General features: G+C 37.0%; 2 protein-coding genes across 3 annotated transcripts; one reads left to right on the top strand and one right to left on the bottom strand.

Annotated features, from left to right (window-relative positions):
• Positions 1-9,354: 9,354 nt before the first annotated feature.
• Positions 9,355-14,532, top strand: EML3 (Emsy N Terminus (ENT)/ plant Tudor-like domains-containing protein). 2 transcript variants are annotated; one of them, XM_039023003.2, is made up of 10 exons: positions 9,355-9,945; positions 11,052-11,257; positions 11,395-11,504; positions 11,625-11,856; positions 11,974-12,159; positions 12,236-12,304; positions 13,118-13,363; positions 13,508-13,576; positions 13,655-13,718; positions 14,190-14,532. In XM_039023003.2, exons 1-10 carry the CDS (start codon positions 9,918-9,920, stop codon positions 14,234-14,236), a joined length of 1,257 nt encoding a protein of 418 aa, XP_038878931.1. In that variant the 5' UTR covers positions 9,355-9,917; the 3' UTR covers positions 14,237-14,532. The 2 variants fall into 2 exon arrangements, with proteins under 2 accessions (XP_038878931.1, XP_038878929.1); XM_039023001.2 differs by having other exon boundaries at positions 9,359-9,945; positions 14,187-14,532.
• Positions 14,501-16,836, bottom strand: LOC120071019 (alpha/beta-Hydrolases superfamily protein). The gene is made up of 2 exons (XM_039023004.2): positions 16,148-16,836; positions 14,501-15,057 (listed from the first exon to the last, which is right to left on the bottom strand). Exons 1-2 carry the CDS (start codon positions 16,494-16,496, stop codon positions 14,735-14,737), a joined length of 672 nt encoding a protein of 223 aa, XP_038878932.1. The 5' UTR covers positions 16,497-16,836; the 3' UTR covers positions 14,501-14,734.
• Between the last annotated feature and the right edge of the window lie 9,302 nt (positions 16,837-26,138).

Here is a 26,138-nt window from a genome sequence, read left to right on the forward strand (position 1 = left end):
TGTTTACAAATTACGTGAATACAAGAGATTTAGGACGCCAATCCCAACAGGATGATGACAGCTTGGGCGGAGGAGTCTCTCTGTAAGAACTCTTTGATGATGTCGTGCATTGACCAATCGATCTTACTTGCGTGAATATGGGCTAACATGCATAGGGCCACATGCTCGCCTTTCCGACTCAGAGCATCGACGACTTGATTACTTATCTCGTTCTTGTGTTCAAACTTGAAATTGAATTCAGTCAGGAATTCTTACCATCGAGCTTGTTTAGAAGTTAACTTGGCTAACTAAAGAATTGACAGATGATGGTCCTCATCACAAACAAAGACCCCAATAGATACTGCCTCCAGGCCTTTAGACAATAGACCACGACCATCATCTCTTTCTCAGGAATCGTGTATCTTCTTTATGCATTATTGAGTTTTTTACTTCTATAGGCCATATGATGACCTTCTTGCATGAGGACACCTCTGAAGCCATACTCTAATGCGTCGATCTCAACTTCGAACAACTTTGACACGTCAACCAATCCAAAGATAGGGTTTCTTGTCATGGTCACCTTTAACTCTTCAAATGTGGTCTGGCGTTCTACTGACCATTGGCAAATGATGCCTTTCTTCAGTAGTTCAGTCAGTAGGGTAGCTCTTCTTGAAAATCCTTCGAAAAATCAGCGACAGTAATTAGTAAATCCTAAGAAGGAACGTAGCTCTATCATAAAAGCGGGGGCTCTCTACTCCTGGATAGCTTGCAACTTATCCTGGTCCTTTCCAATCTTTCCATATTCAATTACGTACTCCAGGAAGTTAATTCTTCTTTACACGAAAGCACATTTCTCTTTCTTGACATATAATTGATTTTGCACTAGCTTCTCAAAGACTAATCGGAGATGAATCTGATGTTCTTCCAGAATGAGACTGTAAACGACTATGTGATTGAGATAAACCACCATAAACTGATTAAGTACTCATGGAACATTTGGTTCATCATGGTGTAGAATGTTGTGGGTGTTGGGGTTGATGCCCTAAAGTCTTGTGTCCTGTGGTTTGTAAACAGTTTGTACGAACACTTGTGTTGTACAATATATGATATTTACTTCACATCTTGATTTTGCTCAATTGTATGTTTTATTTTATTTACCATAAACCAATAAACATAAAATCCCTCGTTATCTGTATGTAACTTAAGCTGTATGTGGTGACATACAAGTGGATCATGTCTTGAGTGATAACCAAAATGGTCTGTAGTATATGGATATAGGAAGGAAACCTTATCCTGGTAACGCTATGGATGCGGTCTGCTTTGTGGAATGGTCACAAGTGTTATGACTTATCACAGATTGGTCTGATCCTGATCATTCGTGTGGGGGACAAGCGAGTGGGAGCATCCTATGCAAAGAGTTTGTATAAGACTTGACCACGAAATGTTAACGTCTCGTTATATAACACCGTTCATGACGGAGACTTCACTTCACTAGGATGACCATAGGTAACATGACCTCAATCCTGAGTGAGTTGGGAACTAATGTCATTGAGGGCGGTCCTTTGATTTGTATGGATGCGAATGGCCAGGTCGCCGATTCAAACCTACCATTTTGGGGATTCGTCTTATTTGGGAGCTGGGAAATCAGCTACATAAGATGGAATTCACTCCTTCCCCGAGGTAAGGGTAAGTAGATAGATAGCTCCCTTAAGAGTTGATTTCAGGGCTTGAACGATGTGGCGCCACACACCTTCTCTTGGCCTGAGAGGTGTTCACACATAGTTGGACTATGTTGTATTGTTCATTTGAGGAATCAGTGGTACTTAAGAAGTGAAATGTAACTACAAGGGCAAAACGATAAATTAGCCCAACTGTACTTACGAGCATCTGTGAAGGGTCATCGTACTCATGATTGGTTATATCCGATGGACGCATAAATATATCTGTGGTAAGAAGAGTTCAATTGTTGGTCTTTAGTGGAATGTCTGGCAGTTAACGGATGGTGGATCTTGTGGCTAAAGAGTTTAGTCAGCTATGCACAGATCGTTGGAGCTTCGAGCCACAGGTCCATTAAGTCCCGTGGGTAACTTAGATAAAGTCGAGAATCAGTGTTTGGGTCAGTTTGAAATGTTCAAATTGACTAGAGGGAGTTTGATTATATATGATATAATTGAACTGATTAATTATATATGATATAATTGGTTAAATGTATAAAATACATTATTATGGAGGAAATTAAATATAAATATGATTTATATCAAGTAGAGGAGAAAATACTATAGTAGATATGTGATATCAAACTATGGGATAAGAATATAATATGATTATATTCATTAATTATTAAATTGGTTAATTATGAGATAATTGACCGTTTTATTCTCCTCAATCGTGCGTTAGTGGGAGCAGTCGTATTCGGTTATGGTAACCGATGAATAAAATGAAAATTGGTTTCATTTTGCAAAAAGTTCATAAATTCGCAATCGGTGTGAAAATGTAAACGATCACCTAGCTTGAGAGCCTATACGATAGTAGCTCATTGTCTAAACGATCGCATACCAGCGCCTAAACGATCACACGTCTATCCCTAAAAGATTGCTTAGCTTTCCTAAACGATCGCATAGCGTGCCACGTTTTCTAACGATCGTCTAACTTTTATTAAACGGTCGCTTAGTAAAATCTACATGATCGTGTAGCTTCATCTAAATGATAAGCATCCATGTTATACGATAGCTCTTTCTCTCCTACTTGCTTATCGTCTACACGATTTGTCTTTCCTCCTACCTCTACCAAATTCACCAAAGACCACACTTTGGATTTTCACTCCGAGAATACCAAGGGCTTCAACTGGTGGTGTCGTCCCAAATGTTTACTTGTTTGTGACTATTCGTGTTGTTGTCGTTCGTGTAGACGATCGTGCTGTTGCAGCCGACTGATTTGCTGGCCGATAGTTCGTGTAGAGGTTCTTCCACTACTTTGAGTTCAACATTTAAAAGAGTCTTCAACTAGTATTAGAACTATTTCCTTTGTGTTTTATTGTTCGAAGTATGTCGTTAATTAGTGTTAATTTGCATAACTATCTGTTAGAATGTATGTGTTGTATTTTGGTCACAATAAAATTGGAAAGATTCGAATGCGCTCATTGATGCTCTTTAATAAGAGCTCCTTTAGTGGGGATGTTTGTTAGACCAAAGGGCATTATAAGAAATTCAAAGGCTCCATATCTTGTTACACATGTTGTCTTTAGTTCGTCGCCTTCTACTATGCGAACTTGATAATAGCCTAATTGAAGGTCGAGCTTCATAAAGTATCGAGCTCTATTTATCTGATCAAACAAATTAGATATGATCAGTAAAGGGTACTTGTTGCGAACCGTGACCTTGTTCAATGCCCTTAGTCAATACATAGTCGAAACGTCCCATCTTTCTTCTTCTGAAACGGCACAAGAGCTCCATAGGGAGCTTTAGCTGAGCTAAAGCCAATGTTTAGTAACTCATCTAACTGTCTCCTGAGTTCAGCAAGTTTAGGGGGAGCCATCCGGTACACACTTTTTACTGGTGGTTTGGCTCCTTGTATAAGTTCAATCTCATGATCAATACTACATGATGTCTTTGGCAGGCTTTGCAGCATAATATCAGTATACTCATCTAAAACTTCTTCGATTTCAACGGTAACGCCTTCTGTCTCGAAGGATTCATCGACAAGCGGGATTGCCATAAAGGTAGGCTTCTCTCGACTAAACCCCTTATTCAGTTGTAGGGTAGAAATCATCCTTACCCCACTAGGTTGCTAAATGGTGGTGGGAACCACCATGGGGTTACTGCTTGTAATGATAAGACACTTGGCCAAGGGTATGAGAATGACTTTATGTTCTAAGAGGAACTCCATATCGAGCACAATATCAAAGTCATCTATGCGTTCCACAACCAAATGAATGCTTCCAAACCATTCACCCAACTTCAGAGACACCCGTTTGGATATCCCCATAATCAGTAGGGCTTTAGAATTAACAGCTTTCAACTTGCCCGTGTCTTTCTCAACCTTCAATTCCAAATGACGAGCTTCTTGCTCATAAATGAAATTATGGGTTATACCTGAGTCTGTGATGCCTTTTGTAGGTCAAGAGTTGATGACTGCATCGATGAACATAAGTTCTCTTTCCAAAGCATCCTTCTGATAGGAGGCTTTCTTTTGAATTGCTGACAAGAACTTTAACACTCCCATTTGGGAAGTTTCCCCATCTTCCTTTTTCTTCTCAACTTTCGTCTCTGCCTCATATTCGTATACAACCTTGTACTGAGGCTTACAGGGCTGTCAGGAAAACTCCGTGTGGGCATTCGGCTACCCAATGAGGGCCCTTGCACAAAAAGCAAGATATGAGCCTTGGTTGATTTGGGTTTGACTGATACGACCCCCGGAAGGGGTCTGCACCTGCGGTTTGAGGTTTCTTGTCGCTTTCAAACCTCGAGGGTTGAGCTTAGAAGCCTTATTCCCTAAATTTGGAGGTTGCACATTTTTCTTTTGAGGAGTTGGTTCTCTACTGTAGTCAAGTAATCTTTCAATGGTAGCCAGGGCTAAAGTAAAATCCAGGACTTTCTGCTTGTATAATTTAGTCCTTGCCCATGACTTTAGTCCAATAAAGCAGAACACCTTATCCTTCTCAGACACATCCTTGATGTCAAACATGACAGCCCATAATTGTTTCACGTAGTCCCTGATGGTTCTCGTGTGTTTAAGTTCCCTTAGTTTCCTTCTCACAATAAATTTGACATTTTTTGGGAAGAATTGAGCCCTCAATTATTTCTTAAGATCTCCCTAATTTTCAATGGTACATACTCATTTTGAATGTCATTTACTTTGGATCTCCACCACAGCTTCGCATCATCAGAAAAATGCATAGAAGCCAATGTAACGTTAGTCTCTTTAGCAATAGTTCCACTTGCTTTAAAGTACTGTTTCATACCGAAGATGAAATTCACAAGTCTTTAGCATCACGGTTCCCATTGAAAGCTTTGGGTTCTGGGATCTTGAACTTGTTAGGCATGATGCATGTATGGTTCAGGGTCTGGTTCCCCACCAAACGCATCATTAAATTCATTAGCGTTTTCATCTTAGACATCTCAACCTTGATGGCATATATGGTTGCTCTAAAGTCATCAATCAAGTCATTGAACAACTTTAGCATGGTCTTTTACAAACTATCTAGCTCTTCGACACGCTCGACCATGTGTGCGACAAGGCTCGTAGAGCTATCCTCACGTTCAAAATTACCGAGCCGTGTGGTCTTGTGTTCTAGCCAATCAACCCTCGGTGTCAATTCCTGTATCGATAGCCCATCTATTTGGGCATTTAGTGCCTCAATTCCTTCGGCCTTTTCATCCAACCCATCAAGGCGAGTCTGAATGTATCTCACTTCGTTGGGCATATCCCAAGTACCCTTTTCAAACATACTAACCATATCCCGGGTATAATTTTAGTTTCCATCACAATATAACATGTAATATCACGGTAATCACAACAGAAATCATGCATCCCTACTCATGCACATTTGACATTACCCTCTACGTACAAGGCTCATATATACATATACATACATAAATCAAAACAACACATAGTAACCACTCACCGTCAGCAAATCCTCCTAATGCAATTTACTTGTAAATATCTTCCCTACTCAAACAAAACATGAATTTGTGCAGCACCTCCTTCGAATTCCTTGTCTCCACTACCAACGACAACTTCCCCACTAAATGCTCACTCTCTACTTAGGATTTTTACTACTGAAATTGTTTGGAATGAGTTTAACCTTCATGCCGAGGGCTTCTATTTATAGTCGTTCCCAGCCTCTTTCCTCACAACAACTCAACATACAAATGGTTCTTCCTTAGGCTGCCCACGTTAACTCTGGCTAGCCGAGCTTTGAGTTGTCTAATTCTGGGTTTGCCATCCCAAAATTATCTAATTTGCATGTAATCTTAATCGTACACCTCCTACTTAAGTTAATAAAAAGTCTTTTGCATGAAATCTCCCTTTGCCACTTCATCTGCTTAATTTCTGATTTATTTATCCAAACTACTAATGAACGCATCCAATTCTCCTCAAATGCGTCCATCTGTCCCAATCTCGGTGGTTTTGCTTTCGTGGCTCTCGCTCTCTCCAACTTTCTCACTGGTTTTGCTCTCGTGGCTCTCGCTCTTTCCCACTTTCTCGCTCAAACTCTTGCTCCCTCCATTCTCGCTCTCTCCCATTCTCTCGCTCCCTCCACTCTCGCTCTCTCGCTCTCTCCATTCTCTCTCTCTCCCACTTTCTCGCTCTTTCCATTCTCGCTCTCTCCCATTTTCTTACTCTCTCCAATCTCGTTGATTCTGCTCTCAATGCTCTCGTTGATTTCGCTCTTAGATACCCTCACGTCCTTATGCCCCTTTGCACCCACCAACATATAGATAACACTTGAATCATTTTTATCTAAATTTTCTTGAATTTTATTTGTTCTATCCTATTTCCTTATTTAACCTCATTCCCTTCAGATTATGAGTTAGGGTATTACAATTATAACATTTTTTTTTTTTTTTGCAACTATAACTATTTGTTTAATGAAAGTTATAATTGTTAGTTTTAGCAAGCTAGCAGCGGAAGAAAATATAATCATTAAGCACTCTAATTCATCAATTTTAACTTCAAATCAAGCATGCTCTTCAAAAGAAAAGAGGGTTTCAACAATACCTTTAAAGACCTTCTTCAAACTTCAAAATCAACTGTAATCTTCTCCTCTTCTAGTCGTGAACCACCACTAGGACTTCCCAACTATCCTCTAGGAACCTTAGATTGAGTTGTGAGACTCAAAACGATATGAATTTGGGAAAAAATTTAAAGGAGAAACAGGTTATTTTAGCATAAACTTAAAGAACCCTTCTTCAATATCTTTCTTCAGCAAAATCTCACTTGCATGTTCATCCTAGCTCAATTTTCTGTGTGTTTTAAGTAGGAGGAAGTCCATGCAATTAGATTGCATAATCACAAAACACCTCCTACTTCAGAAATTTGAATGGATTGAGAGTGGAATAGTGAGTAAGGTGGTTGAAAGTGGAAAAATCCCACTTTAGTGGGTTTTTCCAATTTTAATTTTAAATTCTACTTTTTAATCAAATTAAAAATGAATTTATAATCAATTCTTATTCTTAAAATTGATAAATCAATTAATTGAATTTTCTTTTAAATCAAATTTAATTTAATTTTTCAAAAATTAAATTAAACAAAATGATTTACTAAATTTGAAGTTTCACAAAATTCAAATTTTCAATTTTAAATTTAATTGATTTAATTAATTAAAAATTTTAATTAATTCTATTAATTTAATATCAAATATTAAATTAATTAAACACCAACTTCACTACTATGAATCCCTATTCATGTAATTTGATATTTAAATCAAATTTCAATATCGATTTATTCTCCAATTTCATTTAATTCAATAATTAAATGAGTAACTATATCGCATATAATTACTAATTCCTTTAATTCAAATTTGAACGTTTCAAATTAGTTTATCACGCTATTCTAAGGTTTATTCAGTTTGTAAGCTAGGAAGGAAACCTGATGGACCTACAGTTCATGAGCTCCAACGACCAGAGATTAATTGACTAAACTCCTTAAACTGAATTAATCCTCATTCGTTAACCACTGGGTCACTCCACTAAAGCCCAGTAGTTGCACTTCCCTCACTATAGATATATTGTGTCCACTCAATATAACCATTATTAGTAAGGTAATCCTTCACAGATTGTTCGTAATAACGGTTGGGTCAATAGTTGTTTTATCCCTAAGATTACCTCTTGTTCCTTAAGTCCCACTGATCCTCTAATGAACAATTGGTTTGAGATCCAATCATCAAACCGAGTCCCTCTCAGGCCAATGAGAGGGTGGGGCCCCTTGTTCAAGACCTAGAATCAGAACGACCTCTCTACTAACCCTAAAAGCAAATATGAGTGAATTCCATCTTGCACCCTATGTCTCCAACTATCTACCCGGTCTTACTCCTGAAATGGGAGGCTTATTGAGCCGACGCTATTGAGTCAATCCTCACTCATGCATATCTAAGGATAATCCCGAATAAAGAGAAGTTCATAGTTAGCTTAAGATTAAGGTTAAGTTACCTAGGTCATTGCTTTGAAATAGTCAATTTTAAACAGTAAACAATGTTATAGAGTAAGAGTAACTTATTTCTTGGTCCGATCTTATGCAAACTCATTGCACAGGATGTCCCCACTCCTCATGTCACTACATGAACGAATCATGATCACTTTGTTTTTAGCACTTTACAACAAATTATAACAACTATAGAGTGGGCTGCATCCGATAGTGTTACCAGAATAAGACACCAAACCTTTCAAGTTCGAAAACTCGTGAAACTAGTTTGTCCTTTGGTGTATTGTCCATTAAAATAGCAAATTATCAGAAATAAAACTTTCAAGTTTTCACTTTTCATAACTAGTACATCTTTTGAAAACTCGTTAAACTAGGTTTTCTTGGTCCATCTTGGACGAGATCGACTACTGAGATTTGGTTTTAAAAAATTAACTTATTCTAACTTGTCAATTGTTTTGGGCATTTTCGGTACATCTCGAACATATGACACATCAATATTCTCCTAATTTATCCAAATATTATATAATCTTCCCAAATCTTATACCAAATCTTATATATTTTCAAATTTTCTCCTAGTTAAGTTATCATTACCAAATATCATATCAAATACTTACCTAATTTTTCAAATCTTTATCTAAATTTTAATTTCTACAATTATATGAATTTCCAAACTTCCAAATAAATTTACCAATTATCCAAACGGAACTCAAAATGATTGCATTTTAATTTTTAAATTTTGGGAAAGATTAAATTTTATAAAAAAAGGTAAAATATGAAAAATATATAAACATCTCGATATTAATCTCGGACAGATTAACATCGACATTCTATATAGTTGGACTTTTTCGATGAATTTTCAAATAGATTAACACCGAGATTCTATATATTTCTCATATCTTACTTATTAAAGTCAATCACGTTAAAACTATTTGGTAATGTGAAAATTCATGTAATGGAAGAAACATAAATTGGGCTAAAGATTTGAAAAGTTACGTAAATATTTGATAAAGATAACTGGATTTGTTGAAAATTTGAAAATATATAAGATTTGGGAAAATTATATAATATTTTAAAAAATAAATAGGTATATAATCTGATAAAAAAAAATAGTTTAATGAATTTATAAATTGTGTGTTAGTTTTAAAAAGTGAAAACTTGAGAGTGTTATCAGAGAGTTTCCTATTATGTAAAAAAAATGTGGATAAATATCTTATGGTAACATGGAGAACCAAAAAAAGAAATTTTATTTTGTTACCAACAAAACAATTTTGTGCTTAAAGGCCAAATTGTATGAAAGCCATGCGGAATTGAAAGAAATTATTGAGGGGAAAACAAAATGGACAGATGGAGAAATTAATCGATTTCAAGTCCGCCTTCCCTCCCAACCCAGAACGGCTTCTCTTTTCTCGTTCATCTTTCACACCTTCAATCCCTCTCACGACGAAAAACCCTTAATTCCCAATCTCAGATTCGTCATATTCATGTGTTTTTTTCCTCTAAAATTCTTCCAATTACTGTCCACTGAACTTTTCAGAGCGGATCGAGTCTTGATTCTCACTCGATCCGCGTTTTCTTTGCAAAATTAGCTTCTTGGACTTCCATGGGTGACGCTTAAGCTTGGAGTTTGGGCCGTATTCTGCAAATTTTCTTGTTGGGTTTGTTTGTTTTGTTGTCGGCTTTGTTCCCGTTGATTCCTGAGGAATCTTACCGCGTTTCAAGAGTTGGGTTTATCGTGAAGTTGCTTTCCTTTCGTGGGTTCAAGTGGGTTAGCGTTGATTTGGGTGAGAGGCACTTCCATGGAGTATGAACCGTCGGATAGCAGTGGTGAGTAAATTGAAAAGATTGGTTTTGAACTTTTGAAGGGTTTTCTAGGGTTCAATAGCAAATAGCTTGCCTTATAATTTATGCTTTAATATTGATAATGGCTAGGGTTTTTTCGTTGTTTTAAGTAATTCATCCACTTCCTGTACTTCTAACTGATAAGTTCATTTAGAAACGAATTTCATAATGGAAGTGAGTACCCTTGTGTTGATTTTTTTTTTCTTATGCATTTTTGTTGCTTGCTTTACCTCCGTTAGCTGTTCCTTGACACGAAGGATAATCATTTGGTTTTTGAGAATTAAACTTACAAATATTACTTTTGCTTATGAGTTTCTCTATTTTCTTAACCTACTAATATTTTAAAAATTCAAGTGAAGTTTAAAAAACTTATAAAAGTACCTTTATCAAAACTTGTTTTTTTTTTTTAAATTTGGTTTAGAGTCTAGATTTTCTTTAAGATAGGGGAGAATCAGAGTAAACAAATTAGGAAGAAGAAGTACAATTTTCAATAACTGAAAACTAGAAACGAAGTTGTTATCAAATTGAGCCTCAGTAATCGTGGGTTCAGTTAAGTTATTCTCTCTGTCCATTAGACCCCTTTGGTGACATCCGATAAAATTGGGACGATACAAAGAAGATTAGTATGGCCCTGTCCAAGGATTAGTTTTTAGCAATCCGGTAGACTGGATATTGCCTCCTTGCCATGCTATGTTGGAGTGAGAAAAACATTACTAACAGAGTCTTGTGCCATTTAAAAAGAAATGAAAGAAATCTTTTTTGTTATCCATTCTGTTGTATCAATATAATATTTCCCTTTGGCTATATGAACTTTCTCCTTTATGTCTTTTAATTTAGCGAATTTCTTCTAGTTATGTCTTCTGTATTCACTAGCAAGGAGCTATTGTAGTGTTATAATGGGAATGAGTTGATGTTCATATTCATTTTAAATTCAGTTGCTTTGTGCTTTATAAAGCAACTACCTGTAAGACGGTATGGAAGATGTCTCATGAACTTGCTTGGACGATTTTGTTTTTTAAATAAGAATGGCAGCTTTCATCAGAAGATTTCTTCTTCTAGTTTTAAAACTTTATGATGGAAAACAACTGCAGGAACAGATGATGACCTTCCTCCTCCTCATCAAAGTAGATTTCAAAGAGGTGGGCTTCCTGCTGGGAATGGAAGATCTGCACCGGTAAATTCTTCTACGTTACCTAGGATGCTCGGTGATATGGAAATGCAGATCCACCACATTGAGCAGGAAGCATATAGTTCAGTCCTGCGCGCTTTTAAAGCTCAATCTGATGCAATTACATGGGTATCTTTTTCTCTAATTGTTTGTTCTTTGAATTCATTAAAATATATATATACATATATTCATATATATATGTGTGTGTGTATATATATATATATATGCCCAGCTTTCTGGTTCCTTACAATCTTAACTTTCATCAGGAGAAGGAAAGTTTAATAACAGAATTAAGAAAGGAGTTGAGAGTATCAGATGAAGAACACAGAAAACTTTTATCTAGGGTAAATGCGGATGATGTCATCAAAAGGATAAGGTTTGATCATTCAGTGATCTTTTATTTTGGATATGGTATAGCTTGTCTTGTACTGGTACTTACCAGAGTTGGTATGGATCATGCTATTTTGTTATTCATTGTTATGATTAATGCTCTTAGGGAATGGAGAACAGCAAATGGGCAACAACCTGGAAAGCTCAATTCTGATCAACCCATGGCCGATCCCGTACCCAGCCCCACTGCCTCAGCATCACGGAAGAAACAGAAAACTTCCCAGGCCTCCTTGTCCCAAGGTGCACCTACTCCTGCAGCACCCCCTGGTACGCAACCATCTTCGTCAGCCTTAAGACGTGGTCCGCCCCCTGGAGCTAGGACTACAAAGACAAAATCAGTAAGTTCTATAAATTGTACCTATTGAAGAATTTAGAGTAATTTTTCTCTGTTTAATATTTGTTATCCTCTGTTATCTAGTCAATGCATTGCATTAATTGCAGCACTTGTTGTGAAGTCCATGCATACAGGTCCTACCGGAAGTGGCCAAGTGAACAATCGAGGTTCTTTAGGGGCCTTTGCTTCAAATGAAAATGTTGAAGGAGTCAACCACGAACCGTTAATTGGACGGAAAGTTTGGACTAGGTGGCCTGAAGATAACAGCTTCTATGAGGCTGTTATAACTGATTTTAACCATGCTGAGGTTTGTTCTATCACTGATTTGATTTTTACTCCAAACGTTTGTTCTCCTTGATCTCATAGATCTTTATTTGGGACAGGGTCGTCATGCTTTGGTCTATGATATCAATACAGCACATGAGACATGGGAATGGGTCAACCTTAAAGAGGTACTACTCCCACCCTCAAAATGAATTAATAAATAAGGGGCTTGCTAGATTTTCCTCTTGTTCATTCTCAAGAATGTTACTTCTATTAAAAGGATTGCTCTTCGCATATTCATTCTGACAAATGAGAAGTATTCTGGATTTTGTTTAGTTTATTTTTAAGATCAGCTATATATTTCATCAACTTGGACCTAGGTTAGACTTAAACGAAATAGGTGGCATGATCAATATGATATTTCTAATCATATTGGGATATTCTACGTGCTAGATCAAAGCCAAGCACATACTTCAATAGTTCCATTATAGAATGGGATCTGTTTGGTTTGTTCTTGTAACAATTGTTCACTGCTGAAGGTGAAGTAATAGCTATATTATACATGCTTGTAATGTATGGTGGTGCTTAATTTTAAGCTTTTTGGTCAAACTTGCAACTGGATGATGATTGAAGCAGCGGCAATTATAGATTGTCACGTCTCTGTAGAACTCATGATTTAGAGTGGAATACCATTTAACTGTCTTCCAACCTTCTAATAGTATAATTGCTGGTATACTGCTCATGATCTTTATAGCTGTTCAAGAATTTGTACACTTATGCTCAAATCGAACCCCTAACAGTCATTGCTATTGATTGTAAACCAGATGACCTGTAGCGTAGTGTTTCTGAAAATTTTGCTTCATTTTTCACCTAGAGATCAGGACTATTAATTGGATGAGGAAATGACCGGCTGTAAACCCAGTGGTCATATTTCTATTTGAAATCCTGATCTGAAGTGGAATATTGTCACTTATGAATTATTTATACATTTTTCCTGTTAGATATCTCCTGAAGATATTAGGTGGGAACGAGAGGGTTCTGTAGTATCACGCAGTGGTGCTCGCCCTGGGCACGGGAGGGGAAATAAGAAGTCCATGACAAGAGGCGGTGCAGTTGCTGCTGGTGGAAGGGGTAGAGGAACCACGAAGGGTCAATCAAGGAGAGACTTACCTGTATCCCAAAATGGATCTCGGAAGCAGGCTACGGGTGATATTGAAATACTTCATACAGATACGCTGATTAAGGAGGTGTGCAGGATCAAAAATGATTTCATACCATCAATGAAATTCTTTGTTATTCCAACTATATAAAAAAATCTTCTCATCATTCATTTTCTGCTAGTTTTTTTGGTTAATTCAATTGGTGACGTTGTTTCCTTGGAGTTCAAACAGGTGGAAAAAGTATTTGGTGCTAATCATCCGGATCCCATGGAGATTGAAAAGGCCAAGAAAGTACTGAAAGTATGAGTTTGTTTGATCTCGACTTCTAACATTGCTGTGTTTATTCATGCAACTTAATCTGAATTTATACAAATGCAGGATCACGAGCAATCCCTTGTTGATGCAATTGCAAGGCTCGAAGATGCATCTGATGGTGAAAGTGGTAATAACTAATTAAACATGCTTACTGGTGTACAGTACATAATTTATATGATATTGCATCGGTTCTGTATATGTACATTGTGTCTGAAAACCACCTTTTTTTTCCTTTATTATGCTTTCCTTTTATCAATGTCATTGGTCTCCCAATTTTGTAAAAATCGTTCTCTTCAATCATTTGACTTATATTCGGAGTACTGATAAATGGATCCAAAAGTTTCTGGTATTTATCATCAATGTATTTGTGATAGCTTTTTGTGCTTAAACATTAGCCAGGTGAACGAATGAAAAATAAAAACTCATCTGATTATTGAACTTGCATCTTGGCACCATTTCATTACCCCAATCTCAATACATTATGTTCTTTTTATAACTTAAAATAACAAAAAAGGTTAAATTGGGTTAATTGGTTGTGACTTGTGAGAAGACCATGTTTCTTCCTCGTTTTATCATTTCTTTTTTGGGATTCAAGCAGATGGGAGAGAACCATATTCTCAAGGACAATCGATGGTTCGTGTATGATGTATAGAGTGGCCGAAACTTGAAAATGCTTATACCCGCAGGCTTGCCAATAATCAATGGCAATGGTGATGAATCCATTTTGTTGAATGGGACACACAGCAGCACGCCGCTCCATAATGGTGTTTTCAAATTTTTATGACCAACTGTGCAGTTACTGGTGCCTTGCCATGGCTTTTGTTTATTGATTGTTAAGAGTTCTTGTTTTATTTTAATCTCTAGCCTTTAACTTCAGTAGAAATGTTCTTTTCTTGTAAAACCTTATTCTATAGTCAATAGAATCTCATGTAGATTAGTCACTCAGCTGCCACTCATATATGCTGTGTTAATACATATCCAGCCCTATGGCAGATGCTTGGTTTTGCTTTTCACTAATACAAAATATGTTGCCAAAACCTTTAAATTTCCTACACAACACGCAAGAAGTTAATATTGCAAAACCTAATGCACAATGATAATAAGGGCTGTTTTCACACAAATATTCTAAGCAAAGTTGATATCCTACAAAGAAGAAATAAAATGAAAGATAAGATTCACCATTTGAGCATCATATGCAGGGCCTTCCATTTCAAAGTGACTCACACCTTCTATTAGATGTGTTTCAATACGTCCTGCTGCAGATTTTAACTTGTTCTGCAGTTGTTTCACACTCGTGAACCCATCCCGTGTGCCCATCACAAAAAGTTTTGGTTTTGGAGACTGTAAAATGGCTTTGTGGTGTCTTCCAAAAAGAATTGAGGCAGTTAGGCCAAAAGGATAGCCAAGGCTAACATAGCCTACCACTTGTTCTATCAAATCCACAGATGAGCCTGCAATGGGAGCGCCTGAAAAGGACACAATTACATGTGATACATGTGATTCAGAATGCTTTCACCTGCTCTTTTTGTCCCCACAAATTAATAGAAAATAATGTTCTGGTCTAAATTTTACTAAATGCATCATCAATGTGATACCACCCCCTCAATCCCACCATCAATTTTGCTTCAACACTATTTCTTCCAATTGTCTGTGATGTGTCTATGTGGTAAGATAGTAGTAAGTCTAGCAATTTAAAATGAGAAAGCAAAAGGGTGTGCCATTTTTTTAAAATCTCAAAACAGTTTCGTCCGGAACAATCTAGACAGTTCTAGACACAGGATTATAAAAAAGTTGTAAACAATCATGTACAACTGAAGATTGCCATTGAATAATTTATAGGATGCAATTCAACCAGAATTGTAGGAGGAAATAAAACCATACAGATGACAACTGAAGCAACATTGCCATTGAATTGTAGGATGCAATTCAACCAGAACCTAGTTTTGGTGAGTTCCAAGACTACTAGCAAGCCCTATGATCATGTCTTATTCAAAGGAAAGCTTCTGTTTGATCAATTCTTTGGATCTCAGAGAATTATACCTTTATATACCTTAAAATTTGTATTTTTGAAGCCTTATTCCATTTAATCACCATTTTCTCAGAGAATTCTCTTTTACATCTTCGACGTCCAAAATCTTAAATACCATTCTCATGCCAATCTCTTACGAATTCCATGGGCAGCTAGACAAGATTATTGGTCTATAAACAAAAACAGAAACACTCAGCCCTTTCAGGCACCTACTTTTCTTTATTTTTTTGTGGAAATGGAGAATCGAACATTTGATAGGTAGAGAGAAAGATCATGAACAAAATTCTTCTTTTCCTGGATAGCTATCATACAAAATCCAACCAGAGAGTTTTATTATAAATAAGAATCCAAATGTGACAAACAACAGTCTAGGGCATGATGTTGAAAAGAATTACAATCAATATGCAAGAATGATCATATCTAAAAGCAATCACCAAGGCAGACAACCAATCTCAACAACATTTTACCAAAATCAAGTCATATCCCTCACAAAATCCCACAGCAGAAACTAAAAAAAAACACCATACCTGCAGATGAACCCACCAACAAAATTCGACGAACAGACAACTTCTCACAAACCCATTTGCAAACAGCAATCACATCTTTAATTTCAGCGAATCCAGTCAAAGAAGCCCTTCCAGAAGATTTCCCAGCGCCTCTCATATCAAAAGTCACAGCTCTATAACCCCTTTCCGCTAACCCAGCGGCTATTCCTCTCAAAAGCCCTTGACAACCACCCAAAATGGAATAAGGATGGACCAAAACAACCGCTAGATTTTCCCTTGCTTCCTCATCTTTTGGCTTGAAAACCCTCGTGTGAAGCTTTACCCCATCACTGGTTTCGACTTTACAAGACTCAACGGTAAAGTTCGACATCGCCGGCAGTTCAAAAAACAGACGACGATGAAGAGGAAGTGAAGGGTTAAGGAGTGGATCGAAGGCTGCAAACTGGGATTTATGGGTTGTAGAGAAGAGGATTTTTTCAATGATTTTGGTTGGGGAGTAGATTGATACAACAAATTGATGGCGACTGGTAGGGATTGAGAAGAAGAAGGTTAAAGGAGACGATTAATTTGATGGGGGAATTTGGTATTCAAAAGCGGAAATGACAGATTTGAGAGCAAATTGAGAATTGAAAGAATTTGTGGAGAACAAAATGATAAAAAGTTGGGAAATTTCTTCTTTTTCAAATTGGTTTTCGGGTTATATTTTAGTTAGTTTATTGGGGGGGTTTTAGAATTAAAAAAAAAATGATTTTAGGTACGTATTAATTTTTTATTTATTTATTTATTTTTGGGTACTATAGAGGTCTTCGATATTATCGATCTTTTTAGTACAATAACTATTGAATGAGAAGTAAACCTCTTATTTCTTCGAATGAAGACTATGCCTCGTTGAACTAAACTTAATTTTGATTTAATAGGATAAAAAGTTAGAATTTTAAAATCAAAATGAATTCTTTAAACCGACAATATAATTCAATGGTAATTATCAAGTATATTAAAATGTCTTGAATCTATTATTTGATGTTCCAAATGATTAAGTACAGGATCTCACCACCCGACCAATAAACGAGGGTTTAGGAGTAATGTGTTGACATCTCTGGAATCTGTATTATCTAATATTTCTTAATAAAATTGTTCCCTCACTCTGCTCGTAGATTTAGTTAATACAATATTAGTATACTACGTAAAATTTTGTGTCGATCTTTACTATTTAAATTTTTCACTTCTATGTTTGTCGATTTCATAACAACGTACAATTTTCATTAACATCAAAAGTTCAAATGTTCCACCCTCAAATAAAAAGAAATTGATTCTTTGGCAAACTACAAAGCATAATATGAACTTTTTCACTTTAATTTATTATATTAAATTATTGAACTTTTGAATATTATATTTATTTGGTTTTTAAACTTTAGAATGAAACTGTGGATCATACTTCAATTTAATTCCTATGGTCGATACAATTAATTGAATATTAATATTGTAAGTTTCTAGTTAAATGGAGAAATTTGTATGGATGACCCAAAAATTGGACCCAAAATGTCAAATGACCATTTTTTAAAAAAATAATGTCAATTGACCCTCTACTGACATCATTGTCATACCAAATTACTTAATTTGCCCTTACACCGGCCTCACAAGGTAAATCTCGCTATTGTCTGATTACACACTCTTGTTCTCGCTTGAAATTCCCTTGTTGATGTGATTGCTCGTCAGTGTACTGTTGATTTGACAAAATGTCACGATGGAAGCCTCAAATCAAATCAATAATACCTAAACACAATACAATGATGATTTCTTTAAACTCTAAACTCCATTTCAAAGGTGATTACTTCTCTGGTTTTCGACGAAGATTTTTCGAACGGGGATTTCCAAGACGAGACATTCTCAGAAAGGAACATAACAGCTTTTTCAGAAAGGTGAAACATTATTTTGAGTCTATCTAATTATTTTTGAAGTGTTATTTCTGGAAGGGTAGCATTACGAAATTTTGTATTGGGAGAGAGTAAGAAAGAGGAAGAGTAAGAGAGAGAGCGAGATTTTGAAAGAGCGAGATCTTAAGAGCAAGAGCGAGATTTTGAGAGCGAGAGCGAGATTTTGAGTGAGAGCGAGATTGAGAGAGCAAGATTTTGAGAGAGAGCGAGAGTACACTTCAATTGCTTGTATAACTTAATGACAAATGTTCTCTTGCTTTGTAGGATGATAGGAAAGTGTCTATTTATTCGATTTGGAGGTACTTGAGATGAGAATGAACGTTCTTATATTGGGGGACAGTTGAAAGAAATCGTTGTGCCCCCTACATTGAATTATGAAGAACTTAAATCTCGCATTTACAGGGCTACAAAAATCAATTCTTTAGAGTTTGATCTTATCCTGAAAGTTAAATATAATCTTGAATTTGAATCCCCTCCACAATGCATAACGGATGATGATGATCTTCACTTCTTTCTTTTGCGAGAAGAGGTTAGCAGACTTCAGATAGTTGTAACGTTGAAGTCTAAACAGGACGAAAATGTTCGAATGCGGTTTGGAGATGTGAGTCATGATGATACAGCTGTGGACAGACAATACGAGGAATCATATCAGTTCCGTCGGGAAGAGGATGATATTCCATTGTCTACCAACACTGTACCATCAACATTCGATTATATGGATTGTGGTCCTTCAGTGGACGTGGATGGGAATGAGCAACCAGTAGGATTGAATGAAATGGATCGCGATCATGAAGATGTGCGTCATTTTACAGCAGCTTTAGTGGTTCTACCATCTGTGTCTTCAAGTCATAGGACAGAGTTGATTATGCCTACCACCTCTTCATCTAGAACAAAGGACGTTGAAGTTGGTCAACTATTTTTGAACAAAAAGGACATGAAAATGAGATTGTCTATTCTGTCCATCAACAGAAATTTTGAATTTAAGGTCAAGAAATCAACCAATTCTCTGTTCACTGTCAAATGCATTGGGGAGACATGTAAGTGGAGCCTTCGTGCTGTCAAAATGGAAGGGTCTGATATATTCAAGATCACAAAGTACTGCAGTTCGCACACATGTTCCATAGGAATTTTGAATCACGACCATAGACAAGCAACTGCTACAGTTGTTGGTCAACTCATCAAAAATAAGTTCACGGGCATAGGACGTGTTTATAAACCTTGTCATATCGTTGAAGATATGAGGAGAGATTATGGTGTGAACATAAGTTATGATAAAGTGTGGCGTGCAAGGGAAGCCGCATATGATCTCACTAGAGGTACTCCAAAATACTCATACTCCATACTACCTGCCTATGGAGAAGCGCTAAAAATAGAGAATCCAGGTACAGTCTTTGAGATCGAACTCGAAGATGAGGTGCATTTCAAGTATATGTTTATGGCATTAGGGCCTTGTATTAGAGGTTTTGCAAGCTATCGGCCTTGTATTATTGTTGATGGGTCGCACTTGAAAGGAAAATACAAAGGCACCATGTTGATTGCGGTTTCTATAGACGGGAACAATCAATTATACCCACTAGCATATGAAATGGTGGACAATGAAATCGATCGATCATGGAAATGGTTTATGTCAAACTTGAAATGTAGTATCGAAGAGCCCGATAATCTGGTGTTTGTGTCTAATCCGATGGTATCTATCGACAATGCTATTCGTGCATTTTTTTCCACAGCATTTCATGGATTGTGCACATGGCATATAGAACAGAACCTGGTTATAAACTTTAAGGATAGCATGGTTGTTGGGATATTTAGAGATGCAACAAGGGCATTTTGCATGACAGAGTTCCAGACAAAATGGGACGAACTCCGCAGTTTTAGAGACGGTGTTGTCACGAAATATTTAGAAGACATCGATCTTCAAAGGTGGGCACGAGCTTACCAAATAGAACGAAGATATGATAACATGACATCCAACAGTGCAGAGTGTTTCAATTCCTTAACTAAAGAGTATCAACTGATGCCCATAGTATGCTTGATTGAATATGTTAGAGGAATGCTCCAATCGTGGTTCTAGAATGGAGGAATTACTGGGCATTTCGAACGACATTGCACTCTGACTACTGTGAAACCCGATTGGCAAATGAAGCTGATAAGGGCAGACGATATCAGGTTAAGTCTATTGATTGTTATCGGGTACACGTGCAAGATAATTGATTGGATGGTATTGTCAATCTTCACACGAAGGAATGCACGTGTAAGGAATTCGACTCACTTGGTATACCGTGTTCCTATGCAATTGTTACTGCCAAGGAAAGAAATATACCCATCCACGGTCTTTGCAGTTGATTTTATTCAGTGGACTCTCTAATGGCTGCGTATGTGGAGTCTATAAATCCACTTGGCCACATATCTGAATGGAAAAGACCTTTTGGATACGTAGAAAAGATTATCCTTCCTCCGAAGTTGATGCCACAAGCTAGGCGACGGAGAGTGAAAAGAATACCATCTAGAGGAGAATTTTGTAGACAAATGAAGTGTGGTCGGGTGGGAATTATGGACATAACCACCAAAATTGTACTGAACCATTTACAACCGTGCGACGTGCCAAAAATGCCAGAGACCGAGACACAAACACCCCTCATTCAGTTTAGTTATAAATACCATTGACCATTTTTTCATATGTCATACTTGTAACATACTTCATACTTTTTCATACTTGTAACATACTTCATACTTGTAATACTTCATACTTCATACTTTCATCTTGTAAACAAAAAACAATAACAAGCTGGAGTATTTATATAATAGCAATATTCATACTCTCTCAATCTTCATACTCTCTCCATCGTCATACTCTCTCAGTCTTCATACTTGTAACAAAAATGGATAACTTCATACTTTCTCAATCTTCATACTGAAAACAAAAAACAATAACTTCATACTCTATCAATCTTCATACTTGTAACAAAAGTGGATAACAAATATTCTCTTAATCTTCATACGTGTAACAAAAAATAATGACTTCATACTCTCTCAATCTTCATACTTGAAACAAAATGGATAACAAATACTATCTCAATCTTCATACGTGTAACAAAAAATAATGACTTCATACTCTCTCAATCCTCATACTTGTAACAAAATGGATAACAAATACTCTCTCAATCTCGCTCTCTCTCACAATCTCTCTCTCTCACAATCTCGCTCTCTCTGAACATCTCGCTCTCTTTGAACATCTCGCTCTCTTAATCTCGCTCTCTCTTACAATCTCGCCCTCTCTCACAATCTCACTCTCTCTCAATATCTCGCTCTCTCAATCTTTGAACTTTGAACCTTGAACCATATAATGTTCTAAGCTCAATTATGCATGTTTTGATAAAATTCTGATGTTGAGCTTTGAACTTACATAAAAAAATAGATGTTCAATTCAATTATACAATGAAAAGAGCAGTAGCTCCATTATACATAAAAAATGCATGTTCTGATAAAATTCTGATACTGAACTTTGAACTTTGAACTTTCATAAAAATATATGTTCAATTATACAATGAATGTTTTTACATACATAAAAAATAAATGAATGTTTTTACCAAGAATAAAAAATACAATGTTCTATACATATAAAAAAACATGGAGTGTTTGCACATAGCTGACACGTTAATTGCATCATATATTCATTCATCTTCTCCTGAGTGATTACGGATGGATCAACACCAGTCACCAGGTGTTCCAGAAGTTTTATTGCAAAGATGCCACAATCAAGCGACCCGTGTTGTATGTTGACGTTCTTAGATCGCGAGATTTTCCAACGGGCTGTGGATAGGTCCGACTTTAATCAATCCATGTCACAGTAGTGAAGTAGGGATGGTACTGTGACCGTCAATGGCTCTAGCTAATTCACCAGCTTTGTCATTGGTGTGTATGACGAAAGTGAATCGAACACGAATATGTGGCCTCTGTTAATGTCCATTGCAAGGACCATCCAGTGGTCATTGATATTCATCGCCGTGTAAACGAAATCCACATCTGCCCATTTGACATCGAATTTATCGGTGACGTAGTCTTTATACGTGCTTTCATCTTCCCAAGCTAGGGCAGCCTCTAGAAGTGACTTGTTTAAATACCCCGCCACGAGCATTGAAGTGACTCTGTCAAATAAAATGAGAAGTTAAGTAAAGAAGTAAAGACCAAGAAACTTAACGAAATGAGAAGTTAAGAAACGAAATATCAAAATTTACCATTACACCAATTGGCAAGATGGTGAACTTATTCATGCACATGTCGGGCCGGGTATAAAATTTATCTCTCATAAAATAAAATAAAGTGTTTATGGTCTGCACGAAAAAATAATATGTCAGTAAACGTACATGATAGACAATATGTAAAGACATAAAGACTAGGACACTTACATTGCACTCGACCAACGAATTCGGGGTAATCATTTCCTTGAAGAATTGCTTGTCGAGTGGTTTGAATGAGTTCTCTCAAACCTCGTTGTTTGTATTGTCGTCCGAGATCCAGTCCATCATTTCTATCATGATATTGTGTGGAATGGCGTGTGCTACGTTATATGTGATGATCGATCTGGATGTTGACGTAGCTACACCTGGGAGAGGATGTTTAGCCACACTTTTCTTCTTTACTTGGGCTGGGGGTGTATATTTATCAAACGGTTTTCTCTTACGACTAATTCATCAAGAATCCTACAAAAACAGATAACAAAACGTTGCTCATCAAGAAATATAAAAATATAAACAAACATTACTGATCAATAAATTACTCACCAGTGGAACTTCTTCTGTGGTCATAACAATCCCAGAAGTGTTTGCCTCTGGGATGCCAGACATGTCAGCCTCTGTATGTGGCATGGTAAGTAAGGCAGACATGTCGGGCTTTGTTTGTGGGACATCGGCCTGTATAGGTTTGACGTCAATCGATGATGTCGTGGTAATGGTGGTATCGGGCTGTACAGGGGGGTTGGGAGTAGGTGAAGGGGTGGTATCGGGCTATAGAGGGGGGATGAGGATGGGAGTGTCAGAGGCAGTTGCAGTCGTATCGGGCTCCCGAGATAGGATGGGTGACCTGGTCGTCTCCTCATTCACTGTGGAACCCTTCAATTAGTAAAGTAAAATGGTGAGTTCACGAACACGTAAAAGCTAAACACATAAAGAAATAAAATGATGCAAACCCTGCACATAGATTACAACAATGACAAGATGGCCGAAAATTGCCCTTTCATGTCAGTCATGTTTTCCTCCATACTGGATACACGACTATCTAAACCTGATATACTACCATCCAACCTCGATAGTACGCTATCAATGGACCACAGGTACGAATAAGTAGATTCGTCTGTATTGGCTCCCTCCTTACGGCGGGCAGCACACTCACGACACTCCTCATCCATAGGTCACGTACGTCCCCCATCATATCATGGAACATATCATCACTACGTGTGTATGTCCCTCCTTCCACCCTTCCATATTCAGCATCCTCGTGCTCAGAATGCTCGGGTTCATCCTCTCCCTCTATCTTGACAACCTCATCATTATCATCTCCATGATGGTCATCACCGTCACTTTCACTCTCGGGACTACCCCCTTACTCATCGACCTTGAGCCACTTTCAGAACTATCATCATCTGCACCTAGCTCAAATATAGGTCGTCGTTCCACTGAGGTATCCCAAAACTTCCTTTCAGCATTTGACATCACAGTATCCTCTTTAACCTTTATCTGCATTAACAACCCAGTAAACTGGTTAGTGTCAATTTAACAACCAGATAAACATGTTATGCATAGAGTAAATGTACATTGTTAGACTCGAATATCTCTCTCTCGAGTACTTTGAAGGACACTGAGTGGGAGCATGACCATCATAATATGCGGGGCAAAGCCACCTTGCTCCTTCGCTTCGCAATGTTCCCAACTATCGATGAAGCTAGGATCTCGTACGTCCATACCTAAATAAAATTTAAAATATATTAAGAATAATAGTAATGTTAGATCAAACAACACGATTATTATGTTAATCAAATTTACCTGGAACGCTTGTGGAAATCCACGTAAGGAGTACTTCACAACGTAGTTTTTATTTGATTTGACCCTAGTCTTGTATAGACTGCTCTTATCATTCAAGGCAGTTTTTAGGGCATCCAATGTTCTCTCCCAAATAATGGTACCCCAATCAAGACTATTGTAGTACTCCAAGCTTTGAACGTCCTTGAAACGTTTGAGGTAAACTACATTTTTCTACTTGTTTTTCCCCATCATTGCGACCTCAGTATAATAAACTAGGCTGATCTTCACAGCATCATCATCGTTTTTAAACTCTAAGTCCTTGTATTTTTCTTCGAGTTCACGGAGGTGTAAAGTGTCCTTCGTCACTCGATTACCAAAATACTTGATGGCAAGTTCATATGAGGACTGCTGGTTCCGATCAATTCGTGATGGGGGTTGCCACAAACCAGTCATCACCAAAAAGTCATCCTTTGAAAAGGTGACAACCTTCCCACAGACAGAGAATGTCATTGAGTCTGATTTTGTCCTCTTCACTTCTCTAAGCAACATGTGATGGACAATTGGGCTGTTGAACACCATATCAACGTCAACAAATCGCCCAAAAACTGTTCTCTTGAACATGGCCAACTGCGTTGGCGTGAGCTTCTTTTTGACAATCTTGTTTGCATTGGCAATGTGGGCCAAGCTGGTTACATGACCGAGAATCGGTCAGCTTCGGCTATTCTGAAACGTGTAGCCATCTTAAATCACTCCTACATTTATTAAAAAATTCAATCAGTAAACTCCTTCAGAAAAAAAAAATGTAAAACAACATTCTGTTTAAATCTCGCTAGATTTGCTCTCGCTGGCATCACTCTCGCTAGAATGGCTCTCACTGACATCGCTCTCGCTGGTGTCGCTCTCTCCGATGTCGCTCTCCCTTATCTCCCTCTCATTCTCTCTTTTTACTCGTCTTCAACCACATAACACATCGAGAACCAGAAAAACAAAAAAAAAAAAAAAAAAAACCATAGGTTCACTTATCTCTCCGGTGTCGCTCTCTCCGGCGTCACTCTACCAATTTCACTCTCACTTATCTCATTTACAAACTCTTTCTAATCGTCTTCAACCACAAAACACATCCAAAACAAAAAAAAAACCATATTGAAAGAAAGATTTACCGATAAGATTCGATTGCAAGCCGGAAGTAGAATCGTTTGCAAGCCGGAAATAGTTTTTTTCGTTTATGAGCGATACGAAGCCATTAGCCTTGGAAAATTTGAATGAAGAATGGTTTGGTTTTGGTGGGTTTTCTCTGTAAAAAGGTAAGAAGATGAAGTAAGGACAAATTAAGTAATTTGGTATGACGATGATGTTAGCAGATGGTCAATTGACATTATTTTTTTTATTAAAGAATAATCGGCAAATATTGGGAAAAAATTTGAACCTAACCATTGATCTATACAATGTTAGCAATAATTCCCATTTTTATTCTTGTGTTTCTAATAAATAAATAATGCGATTTCAATTATGTATTAATATGTCGAATCCACGTGTAGAAGCCTAAATGGAATCCAAAAGTTAATAACTTTTTTGCTTGTGCCATTACCAAGTGAAATTATAGAATGGATTCCATTATGTATTCATGGTAAGATTCAATTGCTCTCAATTCTAATTATCGACTCGTTCTTTGTGATTTTATTTATCGACTCGTTCTTTATGATTTTATTTATGTAATTTTCATTTCTCTGTTCTTTTCTCTTTTATTCATTATTCCCTTTTTGTTACTCGCTATGTTTAAAGGAATGGTCAACTCAAAAAATTTCAAGAAAATAATTTTTTTTTTAAAAAAAAGAAGCAAAACGAGAGTAAGAGTCAAGTATCAACACACGTAAAAATGGAGTGATGGTTATATAACATTAGTTTTAGAATATAAATCATATCATTTCTAGTCCTTTTTTTGGGCATCAATTATTCTCTAGACTACTCCCAACAATACCTATATGCATAGAATAAGAGAAGTTAAATAATACAAATAGTACAAATAGTACAATGTACACCATTATTCCAATACACTTTCTA

Source organism: Benincasa hispida, chromosome 2, assembly GCF_027475165.1.
Source record: "Benincasa hispida cultivar pf3 chromosome 2, pf3_genome.v1.1, whole genome shotgun sequence".
Lineage (NCBI taxonomy): Eukaryota > Viridiplantae > Streptophyta > Magnoliopsida > Cucurbitales > Cucurbitaceae > Benincasa > Benincasa hispida.

Coding starts and splice junctions, on each gene's coding strand:
- EML3 (XM_039023001.2), top strand. CDS start 9,918: ATGGAGTATGAACCGTCGGATAGCAGTG. Junction 12,160..12,235: donor CTGATTTTAACCATGCTGAG/GTTTGTTCTATC, acceptor TATTTGGGACAG/GGTCGTCATGCTTTGGTCTA. Junction 13,364..13,507: donor CAGATACGCTGATTAAGGAG/GTGTGCAGGATC, acceptor GAGTTCAAACAG/GTGGAAAAAGTATTTGGTGC.
- LOC120071019 (XM_039023004.2), bottom strand. CDS start 16,496: ATGTCGAACTTTACCGTTGAGTCTTGTAAAGTCGAAACCAGTGATGGG. Junction 15,058..16,147: donor GTTGGTGGGTTCATCTGCAG/GTATGGTGTTTT, acceptor TGTCCTTTTCAG/GCGCTCCCATTGCAGGCTCA.